The sequence below is a fragment of the Gasterosteus aculeatus genome, chromosome 13 (genome assembly GCF_964276395.1).
Source record: "Gasterosteus aculeatus chromosome 13, fGasAcu3.hap1.1, whole genome shotgun sequence".
In the NCBI taxonomy this organism is placed as follows: domain Eukaryota; kingdom Metazoa; phylum Chordata; class Actinopteri; order Perciformes; family Gasterosteidae; genus Gasterosteus; species Gasterosteus aculeatus.
Window position 1 is genome coordinate 2,200,362 of NC_135701.1, and position 13,370 is coordinate 2,213,731.

The window sequence follows — 13,370 nt, forward strand, 5'->3', positions numbered from 1 at the left end:
TGGTCTTTGAAGAGTTTGATAGCTGCCACAGATTGTTGGAGACTGATCCTTTAACTAACACAGACTAGCATGTTTATTGATAGTATAGTATCAAGTATCAATGATGTCCAATAATCCATCATATCATAGCAATATGTACTACTAACCTTTATCATCCCAAATATATTCAATGTATTTCCAGGATTTAGGGAATGGATAAAAGAAGCTCCTTATAATGTAGTGGAAATAAATGATAAGCATTATGCGTATGCCCCATCTACTGTTGTCAATGATGAGAAGTTCAGCCTTTTACACCAGCGAAAGCTCAAGTTGGATACACAGATGGGGCGTTTTTCTGAGTTCCTCCAAGATAAAAATAGAGTGACATAAGGGGAATGATATACGATCTCAGTCATTCATCTAAATTGGACAAATGAGGCCCACACATCTGAGCTGTGAAAGACCCACCCCCACCTCAATGGAGCTGAATGAATGGACCAATGTATGGTGTGTGATGTACACACATGTTAAATTTGGATTTTCATGTGTGAGAATCTTTCTGTGAAAGCCTACCAGAAGTGTTTGTGTGCATGCATAATAATACATTTTAGCATTTCTTTCATGACCTTCCATAGCATTGACGGGAGTATCTCTATTTTCAGGATGTGTGTGTGTCTTTATGCACTGCTCTTTGTGTGTGAGAGCAAGGGGGTTAGAGGCTGCATTGTTGCATCTGCTCCTCATTAAAAGGCGCTAATGAACGCACGTGTGTTCCACCTGGTTTGTGGAGTCGGCAGGGGGGGGGGTTGACGGGGCCTGGCCTCTCCCTGCTCTGCTATCGTAAAAACTGTCTCAAGACAAATAGGCGAGCGTGATCCCCAGACGTTTATCTGACAACAGTTTGGCAGTTCCTCCTCTAATGATGAAGGTGATGGTCGGCGAAGGACTCTAAGAAGGACTGTGACTGTACCGGGAAAAAAGTTCCTTTCACACAGGAGGCCTTGAAGAGAAACGTCCCCAGGACACACACTCTTCGTTTTTATCTGGCCATCCCGGTGTTTGAGCTTTTCAACACTATGACTGAGGATTCTGTGCAGACTGACCCGGGTTGGCCTACAATGTGTTAGAATCAATAGATATCAAACAAATATACATGGTAAAGAAACAGCAGTCTTGTGTCAAAGTCGACACGGTGGAAAAGGGAAAGGGTTGGTATTCAGGGTTTCTTTTATAAATGAATTGATCTGTGCTGGGTTTACAGTGCTTGTTTTATCTATGGAGGCAGTTTATACACAACTGGGCTTGGCGCTTTGGTCTCCTCTGATTACACATTTATTGGACTATTTATTGGACAGGTATTTGGAACAGCAACATCTGATTCATTAACTTCAAGAATCCATAAATTACCTTAATGGCTCCTTTCAGGGTCTTTCCAAAGACTACCAGTGAGCTCTGATCATTTCACAAAAACTCCACTGATTAATTTTAGGGAAGAACCACTCAACCTTATATTATCATCAAACCAATGCATCATTGTAACCATATTTGCAAAATTAAGGTGAAAGAGACAACCCATTTGTTGCCTCTGTCACCCTTGTCTGTGTGTCTCGTGTATCTCTGTATACACCATTCCTCAACCGTGTCCAACGGGGACAGCCGTGGGTAATGACAGTCGAACGCTTGCTCGCTCCTCATTTACTCCAAGCTGGCGGTGTAACAGTTTGCTTAAGTGCTTGTTAATGTAATATGCAAATATGTCTCTTGACAATCTGAATGCATTTTAATGAAAAGGCTGCTGCATCCATGGGCTGGGTCAACATGTGGGGGGACAGAAAAAGGCCAGGGGCAGGTTGAACAGACAGCACAGGGGACGTGTGGCTGAAGGATAGCAGTGCTGTGGTACAAAGTATTAGGGTGAGAGAAGCCCAGATGGCACGTTTTGGACATGCATGGCGGCTGGTTGCAGCATGAACATGTACAACACACAGAGGTGATCTCGCGTCCGATGTTCCCAGCAGATAGAGCTTCAAAACTAAATGCACGGTTCTGAAAGGGAGCAAACACAAGGATCAGCCTTCACAGACATGATAGAGTAAAACACACACTCTCTCTCTCACACACACACACACACACACACCTCTATTAATGACAGACCTTAGCTTAACCTTCGCCTACATACTGTATGGGTGGCGCAGTCTGCTGAAAGTAAGGTGAGCGTGTTATTGGGAAGGTGGGGGTTGAATTGCAGGCGGTGTTAAGTCAAGCAGGAACCCTCAATGTTGCTAATTTATTTACAGATTTAATTAGATGGATAGAGCCCTCACAGATATAAGAAAGAGAGCAGAGATGTTGCCAGCGTTACAGCACTTTAATTATGGTAGAAGGCTCCTGATCCCTGCGCTCCGCTGTCAGGGGAGCCAGTTAATTAAAATCCTCATTATTTTACTTTTAATTAGTTCCCCCCTCTTTTGTTTCCTTTCACCATATGGCCGCGTTCCGTGGTCAAATTAACGTAATTGAGCTAATTAAGCCGATCACTTTAATTATTCAAAGCGATGCGATTGGCCAGGAGAACTTTTCTCCCTCTCCCCTCCCCGACATTCCTGTATGAGGTTTAGAGCTGTAAAGTCGCTCTCTTTGTCAATGTGCTCTACTCCCATGTTGAAGGCAGCGGGTTATGTCTGCAACATGGATTACTTCTTACATGTTCCATGTGTCTCATGTTTCACTCTCCTACCATGCAGCACTGGAGACTTTCAGAGAGGATTCAGGAACCGTTCAACACACTATGATGAAGACAATTCAGGTGCGTGCTACTAGTTGTACCAGCTACATCTGGTGCTCAGCGATTGGAGCGACCAGAAATGGGTTTGGCAGGCCGAGCAGCTTTCAAAAGGATTGTCAGCACAACTACATGCCACAGAGGGTCTTTTGTTTCTGTCACTGCATTTACATGCCAGGATTTAGAAAAGAGTGGCAAAATACTTGTTGACGTTGAGCTCAATAACTAAAGGTGGACAATACCTGTCCGTCAGTATGGATTACAGCACACGTGTTGCCTCTGTGGCACCCTTTAGTGTCAGCTCATCACACCACTTTTTCTGTATTGCAGGATCAATCATCTGTTCAAACACTTGGAAGCAAACACGGTTTCATCCAAGGTTATTCCAATTTTGATAATTTCATATTAATGATTTGATGACAGAGGTAAAGATGCTCATTACACTGCAGTACTACGTTGCTGTATTAACTACCTAGTATGAAGTAAGGGTGGCCAGATTGCCACTAGCAATGTTTTTATCAATAGCTGCTCACATTTGTTTCAAAACATTGGTACTTGCGTAGCGATCAGCAGCCAGCAGATCAAGTCCAGTCTACATCCAGAACATGGCCAAATGATAAATGTATTTGTAAATGAACTTTTCAGAAATTTGACACCAATTATTGGCCTATGGCAACCTCATTTACAATTACAATTAGCAAAACATGCTACTGAGAATGAAAACATTTTGAATGTGTGTTTCATTGATGATATTCTAAAGTAAACCTCAATGACAAATAAATGAATTACCTCATCTCAGGCACAGCATTATTAACTCTTTTTTTTACACGTCTGTTATTTTTTTTAATGTACCACTGTATTTTATTGTATTGTATGTACTGAGCTATACAGTGTTCAGCACTATGCTGATAATATTAGCCAACTAAATTGTAATAACATCTAAAATGATTCCACCTACAAGGTTGAAACTGAAAGGTTAATTGATGTTCCTGGCCCCTAATAAATAAATGAAAACATTAAAACATAACAACATGACAGTGCTTTGGCCGGGTACAGCTGACTGTTTTAGAAGCAAATAAAGATGTCTGACCGAACCGTCAATATGGGAAAATAAACGGCAAATTGATTGAACCTACAAAGAACAACAAGAATAAGGAAGACCTGAGAGAAGTATCCCGCCCTGTTAGAGCAGGACAAAAAGCAATAAACGTACGTATGTATGATATACATGTCACATTTCGTTAAAAATCTGACATATAACTGCATAGTATTTGAATCCCTTTAAAATATATAGAGATGGCAACCATATGTTCAGCAGCCATGAGTGGTTGAAAGCAAGTTTTGAGCCAAGCTTAGACTGAGCCTTTTCTGGCCGACAGACAAGTAGGAAGCAATATACTTTACATTTGTCATTTTGTTGGAATATAGAGAGCATGAAGGCAGACTTAGCTTAACAGACATCAAATCTAAATTGATTAACACAATAGGGAACCAACACAAATGTATCCAAGATGATGGTGCTGGTATCTGAATATGATGAGCCCTGAACATTAAGTGTTATAAGGACAAGAGTCACTTAAAGGATCGGTTTCCTAAATCAAATCTTCTCACTCACCTGTGACGGTAAGTAGATCAATGCTTTTGACCTAAAACAGTCTAGAATTCTAAAAATGACAAAAAACCTCAGTGTAAACTGTTTTTTAACCAAAAATGAGTCTTGATGATCAGAGTGTAGCAGAAGTAGTTCTACTAACATGTTGCTGAAAACACCAAAGTAACAAGCCTTCAGAAGTAAGGTGAAAATAAAGCAATAACTCAATGATTCCAACCCTCATTACCCAACATGAGACCTGTGTTCTCGACGTTATAGTTTACATCTGGTGACACAAAGCAGACGCTAAGCTGACGCCAACACGTCGTCCCATTCCAAACACTGACAGATGTTCGAAAGAGAGTTTCGGAGGGCACTGGGCTAAAGGAGAGCATCCATCTTGGATCTACATCACAGGACTGTGTGGACCCTCTTGTGTGTGGACCTCTCCATCACGAGCATGTAAAAATACCCTCGCATCATCTTGTGTCTTCACACAGAGTGAGGTGAAGGAGCTTGGGCAATTACACTCATCTGCATGTGTTAATATGATTAATTAGCAGGAATAAACACTTTCCCATGTCACAGGCTACACGGTGAGCCACACCTGCAGAAGCTCTGATAAAAGACGACGCCTCATGGCGGAGCCTTTTCATGAGACCTGCTAATTGGCATCTGAAAGCGTTCCAGCTAATTAAGGAAAGGCAGATGAGGCTTGATTAGTTTGAATGCAAAGTGTAACTTGTGGTGCAGTGGGAGTCGGGAATGTGCCGAGGTTTTATTTCTTCACCCTCACGATACAAAGATAATTGTAATTGTGATCATTTGCATACGTTAATGAATTTGCGTGACGCTTCTTGATCAGACGTGAAATAAATAATTGATGCAGTATCAGCAACTACCATGACAGGTGGGATGTTTTGAAATAGCTAAGCGCACTAGAGGTGTGAGTTTCGTGCTCTGGGTAGAGGTGTGAAAGTAGAGCAGATTCTATCTTCCGCTTCATACCGCTGCGATCAACCGATCTGAGACGGGAAGTTTGTACTTCGCATTCAAAAGGCACCCGGTGTTCAGGAAAATCTTTTTCAGAAACTATGCAGTGGCAGAGAACAAAGAGCTAAGAGGGAAGTCAAACCAGAATGTGTTGGTAAATACATGAGATTGTTTCAAATGCCCTGGATGTAGAGAGGCCACTCCCCTTTAATTAATCCGCTTCCAGATTAGGCTTTATTAGATGCAGGCAGCCACGGGCCGGGCAGCCACGGGTTATGCCCCGAGTTCAGCCTCCCAGGAGCTCCAGCAGCACAGATACTGGGCTCGTCTTTAATTGCTTCTGTAAATGGTCAGAGCTCAAGCCCCCTAATTCCATTCCTGGGGGTAATCGGGCATGTTTTCACCATACAGGGCTAAAGAGCGAGAGATAAACAGTTCCATCTTGGTACCATACGACGCCACTCTGCTGCCTCGAAGGCGCTTCATAATGATCGCAGCCCGCTTCCAGACGTGTTACAGGAAAATCATTTTAATAGCATTTTGTTATGAACTCCACAATTTGTTTTTCCACACATTGAACAGGTATGTGATGAAGAAATCAAACAAAAACTTCACCAGATCTTTTCACTTCCTGTTCCAAGGGCGTCTGAAAAAGCAGCAATGATACAGCAACATTAACATTTTTACATTTGTGTTTAAAAAGTCTCTGGGTTTGAATCTCACTTTAAGTTTTCCCCAAGACTGAACAATTCCGTACCATTTTATAGCTCTTCCTCATGTGTGAGTGTTAACATACACTAGAGAGAGATCAAGAGTCCATTAGAAACACTCGGGACCGTCACTGTACGCCGGCCCGTCTCACGTCCATTCAAGCATCCGTCGGTCCCTCTTCCAGGTGGTACACCTTCATCCTCATTGATTTACCACAGCCTTCTCTTGGTCCCCAAGACGCCTTTAGCCAGTTAAGTCCACTCGTACTGAAAATCTTTGATGATGCACACATACCACTTTAACTGGAGGACATAACATGAATGTAGTTTTGTACGCGGCATTTAGTCTCTGATATGCTGACGGACCGGGATCTTGGTGAGAAACTGCGTCCTCCCTCGGGAGGAGTAGCCAGGCAGTGATGAAAAATCCACGACAACAAGTACAGAAGCAGGAGAAGCGTGGAGCTCAGGGTGAGAGTGTGAGGCGCGTTACTTCTGCCACTCAGCATACCTGCAGATGACAGAGAGACACGGGTCAGGACATAGTATCCCAATGTAGTTGGTCCATATGGATCCAGTTCCAAACGGGCCCCGACATTACAGCACTTACTCCTGTGTACATTCCACCACAGCCATGAACTTCTGTCATCTATTCTTTGTAAGGTTGGTTTCTTTTGCAGACTCTGACAATAGTCATATACCTTGTTTTTGTCATTCATAAAAGCATGGCCTATATGCAGCCACCAGCACAGGCTGGATTCACATGTTGAGTTATTCACTTTACAGCACTGCAATAGCGTTACACGAATAAGCATTCACCTTCTGGTCTGCCAGCACAGAGCTGCTCTGAAGAGGAGGCAGGTGGCTGTTGAGCAGGACAGCGCCGGGTCTGTCGTGCTCACAGAAGATTGTACTGTTGATGTAGTGAAAGCGATCCCCGGGCATTAGTCGGTTTCTACAGGTGGCACAGCTGAAACACTGCAGAGAACACAAAGAAACTCAAATGGATCAAACTCAGGCCACTACAACACATTGACTTATTGTGAGCATGATACGAAGCGTGCAAAACTAGATGTGCAAAACTGAAACTAACAGACATATTGGACTACAGTCCAATATGTCAAAAAAACAGTTTTTTTAAACAGTGTCTTCCAACCTTCCAACCTTCCCTCCGCTGTTTCCACCAGATTCCAGAGGTTTCTGTCAAGCGAGCCGCGGGGGGGCAAAGTGTGCTGATGTGAGAGCTGGGGACTTACCTTGAGGTGGTAAACATTCCCCTGCGCCCTCATCACCATCTCATTGGCGGGGATCGACTGTCCGCAGGCGCTGCACGCCCCGCTGTGCCCGAACAGCCTGCAAACACAAAGGCACAGATTTCTCCGTCTGTGCAGCTTCGCAAACCGGCAGCTTCCTCTCCTCCTCCTCCTCCTCCTCCTCCTCCTCCTTCTTCTCACCTGATGTAGTCGCTCCGACACAGAATCATGCCCCCTTTGCTGTAGCAGGTGGTGCCAATGTCCCCCAACTGGGCTTGGCAGCAGGAGCACTTGAGGCAGCGCGTGTGCCAGTAGCGCTCCATGGAGAAGAGCAGGAAGCGGTCTGCGATCTTGCCCCCGCACCCTGCACAGGCCCTGGGGGCTGGCGCGACGCCCGACGCCTGGCTGTTCACCATGCCGATGTGGGCCCTCAGAGGCCCCCTGGGCACACAGTGGTGGAAAGAAGGAGATTCCTGGTCAAATGTCTGAAACAACGCTGCATTTATTTCTGTTTCCTTTGGTGAATGATACCATTGCAATAATGTATTTATGACACTTGCACCTGCTCTGACAAAGCCGGCAGCAGGACGAGTGTGGCCGATTGTTACACGATGACACACAAAAACATCTGTACACACAGCATGTGATCAACCGAATAAAAGGCTCCATTCTTAACTAGAATTGGACCACAGCGCTTATTTATGTAGCACAGGCAATAGGTTATTTTGACTTTAAGTTCACAGGATTAACAGCGGGTTTCTGATTAGCAGTATTGTGTTTTAACATGCAGTACCACTCCTGACGTGGTGAAGTAGAGTGTCAGTCAGTTAAGCTGGACTCACGTCTCTAGGGGGACGTGTCCCACAGCTGCAACGAGGACAAACATGTTACCTTCACGAGCCCTGTTAAGGCTTGTCCTCCCGGGTGAAGTTTTCGTAAAAGGATAAAGAGTCCAAAGAAGCTCCTCACGCGCACAGCTCACATGTCCTGCTCTCCATGGCTCAGGGCAACGCGACACCGAGCCCGGGACGGACGGAAATAGTTGGACAAACTCTCACCGACGTCCAGCTCCGAAGCAGCGTTACATGTAGCCGTGAGGAGGAGACATGGCGCAGCTCCTCTTCCTCCCCGTTAGCGCCGAGCATCCATCAACGTACCCGCATCTGCTCCTGACAGCGACTCTATTCATCAAATTGCGCAAGGAGCTTTTAAACGACCAAGAGGGGACGGAACCGACAAGCAGCGAGCAGCAGCCAATAGGAGAGCAGGGGGGCGTGTCCTCGCTCACAATGATTTATGGCTTTGTAGTGGCTTGTTAGTACGTAATGTTACATCGGAGTGTGTTCACGGTGCAGACATGAACTGCTGTAGTGTTTCTTATGCTGTACCTCATCTCGTTGATTCTCAGTCCGAGGTGGTTAGAGGAACTATATAGGTCATCTGAAATCAACATTAGCACATATCATTTAAAAAAAAGTCCAACTTACATGCAGCCATGTTTCAGTAGCAGGTTTAAAATTGTAGAATTTCCTGTCACTTTCGCTTTCCTGTTCAGGCCATGCATACAGTGGAGTTTGTGTTTAGTTATCCTTCTAGGTGTGACAATAAACTGGTTTTGATCATTTTTATATCACTTGAATCTTAGCTATTTATGCCCTAGCAATAAAACCAGAATAGTATGGATAATTTCTTCCTATTGTCTCAGTAGGTGGCAGGCCTACTCAACGCTACACCAGGCTGTACTTCCAGCTGACAACCAGTAGAGGGCTGCATTCTATAATAATGCAACAAGCCCTCAATGGTAAGTGGCCATTGTTCGTCCTGGTGATTGTGGTGAGATATGACGAATTAGAGAAAATCCAAATGGACCAGGAACAGCACACTGTCTCAAAGGATCAGCTTTATTGTCATAATCGTAACTGGGCTTGCCAACTGGGCTAAATGTTTTTGTGCAGGGCTTTGGGGGGCAACAATGCCAGCTGGGGAAATCACACATGGGGAAATATTGGTTTAACAATCTTGAGATAATTGTTTAAGGCTAATGAGTCATTGAGATTCAGGCAGAAACGTGAATTGTAAAACATAAAGGCTTCATTAAAGAATGAAGGTTGTGAGGTTGGTAGGAACAGGGGCTGCAAAGATGGACATAATGGACAAAGAGAAATCTTTATAAATGGTAAAAGAGCAGCAGGTGAACCTACAGATGACTGGATGGATTAACTGAGCTCACTATGCTGCATAACACCACAAATAAAGATTTTGGCTATTACCAACTAACCAATGGGGGTACATATTCAGTCACACAGAAATATGACATGGAATAAAAATAAAAATGTTAAACAATTTTTCAGTCCACAAAACATTCTGGCAAGCAAGGCGACTGAACTCCATACAACTGTACATATCTTTAAAGGGGTCGAGGCCTTTTAACTGCTGCCCTCAATTAAGTGAAACACTACACTTATCTGAGAGAGTCAACCAGTGATGGTTGATTCTGGTTCCCAAATAAGGAACTGTGCAAAGATTATTTCCTCTGGAAATAATGTCTGCATGGCATTACACTTACTGTTTCACACAGTGTGGCAGCTTCATTTTTCTAAGTCGACTTGCGTCAGTGGCATTGTACAAGTCAGGCATAAAACATGATATGTTAGGTGGGGCAGCTATAGCCGCAGTAGTAGTATCAGAAGAGGCGAAGGTTGCGGTAACATTAAATTACATGTCATTTAGCTGATGCTGTTATCCAAAGCGACTTGCATTGCATTTTAACCCATGGTTTTTTACATTTTGCCCGGGTAGTAATTAGGGGTAACAGCATGACAGTAGCTATTGTCCTTTGTGCCAGTGTTTGCACCTCTGTGAAGCCTCATACAGAACTGGACTCTTTGAGGAATTGTTGAGGGGGGGTTTCCTCTGCTTTGGCGAGTGTGGCATCCTCTTTCCACCACTCCCCGAGGCCCTGTGGATTTCCTGTTACTCCGTCAATGCCATGCTGAAAGTCACAGCTCTCTGTGAGACTGGGCAACACCTGTAGCTTCCAGTTGGGCTTCCCAGCCAATACAAACCGCTGTGGGGCATGATCAATGACAAAATAATCCCATTTATGAAGCTCATAAATGAAGCTTTCAGCGTCATGTGGAGAGATCCTTCCATTTGAGGCGCTATTCTCGGAGTTAAAGCACCTCAGTATCATCGGAGTTTTGTGGTATTTTCTTAGAAATGATTCATCCTAAACGCTTGATAATTAGTCAGTCCAGAGGTAAGGCATTGTCACTAATTTTTGGAAATTAATAACGAATTGAGATTATTTATAGCAATGAAAGTTGAAGACTCCTCATCACTCTTTAGATTTCAATTATTACTTAACAGAATAGCTTGTAATGTAATGTTCACACTGCCACCTTGTCGAACACCTAAAAGTTTCTGTATATGGCAGTTATATCTAAAGTGAATTAAATTTAAACTATGACACCCTACGAACTCCTCGAGCATCAGTGTTGCAAATCTGTCAGCTTGAAGTCACCCTTCAGCCTGACGTACACACCAAAACACATACAAAAACTTGCCGCTACATCTGCCAGCAGCAGCTGATCTCTCTGGTCCTGAATGCAATAGATCCCTCAAAAAAGGTCAGTAACAGGAGCAGTTTATCAAAACATTCACTGAACATGCAGAAAAATAATTTTTACTTTAGGAAGATGACAAAGGCTCTCAAAATCAAATCTACTCCTCCCCGTAGGAGTTTTCTGTTGGCATTGAAACAGTGCAGTCAAAAATACTAGGTTATCTAACCTTTTGTGCAAAGATACCCAGCCCTATTTCATTACATTACATTACATTACATGTCATTTAGCTGACGCTTTTATCCAAAGCGACGTACAATAAGTGCATTCAACCATAGGGTACAAACTCAGGAGAACAAGAAACAAGAAAGTGCCATTTCCTCAAATAAGCCAATTTATAATTTGCTATAGATGAGTGACGTTACAAGTACAATTTAAGTGCTACACTTTGTTAGTCTTTAGTCGAGGTAGAGTCTGAAGAGGTGTGTCTTTAGTTTGCGGCGGAAGATGTGAAGGCTCTCTGCGGTCCTGGTGTCTTCAGAGAGCTCGTTCCACCATTTCGGCGCAAGGACAGCAAAGAGTCGAGACCTAGTCGAGTGTTTTGCTCTCAGTGAGGGAGGGACGAGTAGTTTTGCAGAAGGAGAGCGGAGAGTACGGGTTGGGATGTAGGGTTTGACCATGTCCTGGATGTAAGCTGGACCCCATCCATTCACAGCATGGTACGTGAGCACCAGTGTTTTGAACTGGATGCGGGCGGCCACCGGTAGCCAGTGAAGAGAGCGGAGGAGTGGAGTAGTGTGGGAGAATTTCGGAAGGTTGAAGACCAGTCGAGCTGCTGCATTCTGAATGAGCTGCAGAGGTCGAATGGCGGTGGCAGGGAGACCAGCCAGGAGGGAGTTGCAGTAGTCCAGGCGGGAGATGACAAGAGCCTGAATCAGTACCTGAGCAGCCTTCTGAGTGAGAAGGGGACTCTCCTGATGTTGTAGAGCGTGTATCTACAGGATCGCGTTGTCGCGGTGATGTTGGGAGTCAGGGAGAGTTGGCTGTCGAGTGTGACGCCGAGGTTCTTAGCAGTCGAAGTGGGCGTTAGTACGGAGTTCCCAAAGTTGACTGTCAGGTCCTGGGTAAGCGAATCTTTTCAGAGGAATTTCAGAGGAAACCATCTTCATAAAGAAAGAAGTGGCATCCATTTGAGAGTACCCCAACCTTCTCCATTTACTCCATCCCTTTTTTGTCTCCAGCAGCTGCCTTTTAGAGGCAATCACGGTGGAAAATGTCTTGTTTTGTTCTCATCTTTTAATGTTTACAATGACGAGCGCATTTGGCCACATGCGTCTGAGGAAAAGTGCAGCATCCCCGTATTTTTCTCACAGCTCCACCTTTTTTATGTGGGTGCTTCTTTGCGATTCCAGTTGAAATGCTCTCTATTTTTCTAAAAAGCGCTTATGAAGTCATTATAGGAACCGGAGAAGAAGTCTTTTCCATGTCGCTCTGTTCCGTCCTTGAAGCAAAAAAAGTGAAGCAACCATTTTGTGGGGGCAGATGGGCCGGGCAACACTGAATGTTGCTGATTATTTTTTTACTTTTAGTACCGTACGCGTTGTCTCTCTTTTCTCCGATGCAAAGGTTGTCAGATTGGGTGCTCGTTTATACAAATACAACGCAGACATCCTGCAATTGATGCTAAATGTCTATTTTTAATGCTTCTTTGCAGATTGTGAAGCAGAATCTGGATTCTAACATCTTTAACAGCAGCATCTTCTGATACAAGTCCAATGAATTATTCATTTCCACTTGCATAGTCTTTTCAAAATAAACTTAACTCTTCACAGGAAACAACATAGTGCCCTTGATTAGGTTTAGGAATAGATTATGAAACAAATAGTTAAATAACCGGTTTTGGGGTTTAAACCACTATAGGGCCATTACTAAAGTAACCTAGGTATGGGACAAATTAATCAAACTTGCATGATAAAAAATACAACTTTAGTCTGTGAGAAAATTGTATTGTTCCCTGAAGCAATGTAAGTATCAGAATGGATTCAGAAGTGTTTTCGGAGTAGGTATGTATGCTGCAAAGCTGCATATACCCAGCAATACAACACTGCTTAGATGACAAGCTAAACTGTGGAGTCGAGCAGCTGAACAAAGCCACAGCTGTCACGGATTGGGTTCATGTCCGGTTTTATTTTGTAGTTTTTTGCCTCTTGTCTCCCTGGGTAACGTCACTTCCTGCCTTGTCCTGTCCTCCCCTGTGATTGTCTGTGTGTCATGATTGTTTCCACCTGTTTCCAATCACCTGCACCTCCCTAGTGTATTTAAGCTATATTTGTCTCCTGTCACTTGTGTCATTGTTAATTGTTCGAAAGTCCATGTCCATGTCCATGTCTCCTGTTCCCGGACTATGTTTTTTCCTCTTTGGAAATTTGAGTTCTGGATTTTTTTTGTTTCCTGCAAACTCTGCGTCTGAGTCATACCTTCCCCAACGTACCTTCCTGA

General features: G+C 43.9%; 1 protein-coding gene across 1 annotated transcript; it reads right to left on the bottom strand.

Annotated features, from left to right (window-relative positions):
- Nucleotides 1-5,858: 5,858 nt before the first annotated feature.
- On the bottom strand, nt 5,859-8,556 carry lmo4lb (LIM domain only 4-like b). Its single transcript, XM_040196480.2, has 5 exons — nt 8,200-8,556; nt 7,510-7,749; nt 7,312-7,408; nt 6,875-7,033; nt 5,859-6,566 (listed from the first exon to the last, which is right to left on the bottom strand). Exons 2-5 carry the CDS (start codon nt 7,722-7,724, stop codon nt 6,558-6,560), a joined length of 480 nt encoding a protein of 159 aa, XP_040052414.1. The 5' UTR covers nt 7,725-7,749; nt 8,200-8,556; the 3' UTR covers nt 5,859-6,557.
- Between the last annotated feature and the right edge of the window lie 4,814 nt (nt 8,557-13,370).

What these genes read in the sequence shown, in the direction of transcription:
- lmo4lb (XM_040196480.2), bottom strand. Translation starts at nt 7,724, where the DNA reads ATGGTGAACAGCCAGGCGTCGGGCGTCGCGCCAGCCCCCAGGGCCTGT. An exon ending in TGTCGGAGCGACTACATCAG is followed by an intron (nt 7,409 to 7,509) that starts GTGAGAAGAAGG and finishes TTGTGTTTGCAG; the next exon opens with GCTGTTCGGGCACAGCGGGG. An exon ending in GGAATGTTTACCACCTCAAG is followed by an intron (nt 7,034 to 7,311) that starts GTAAGTCCCCAG and finishes TGTTCTCTGCAG; the next exon opens with TGTTTCAGCTGTGCCACCTG.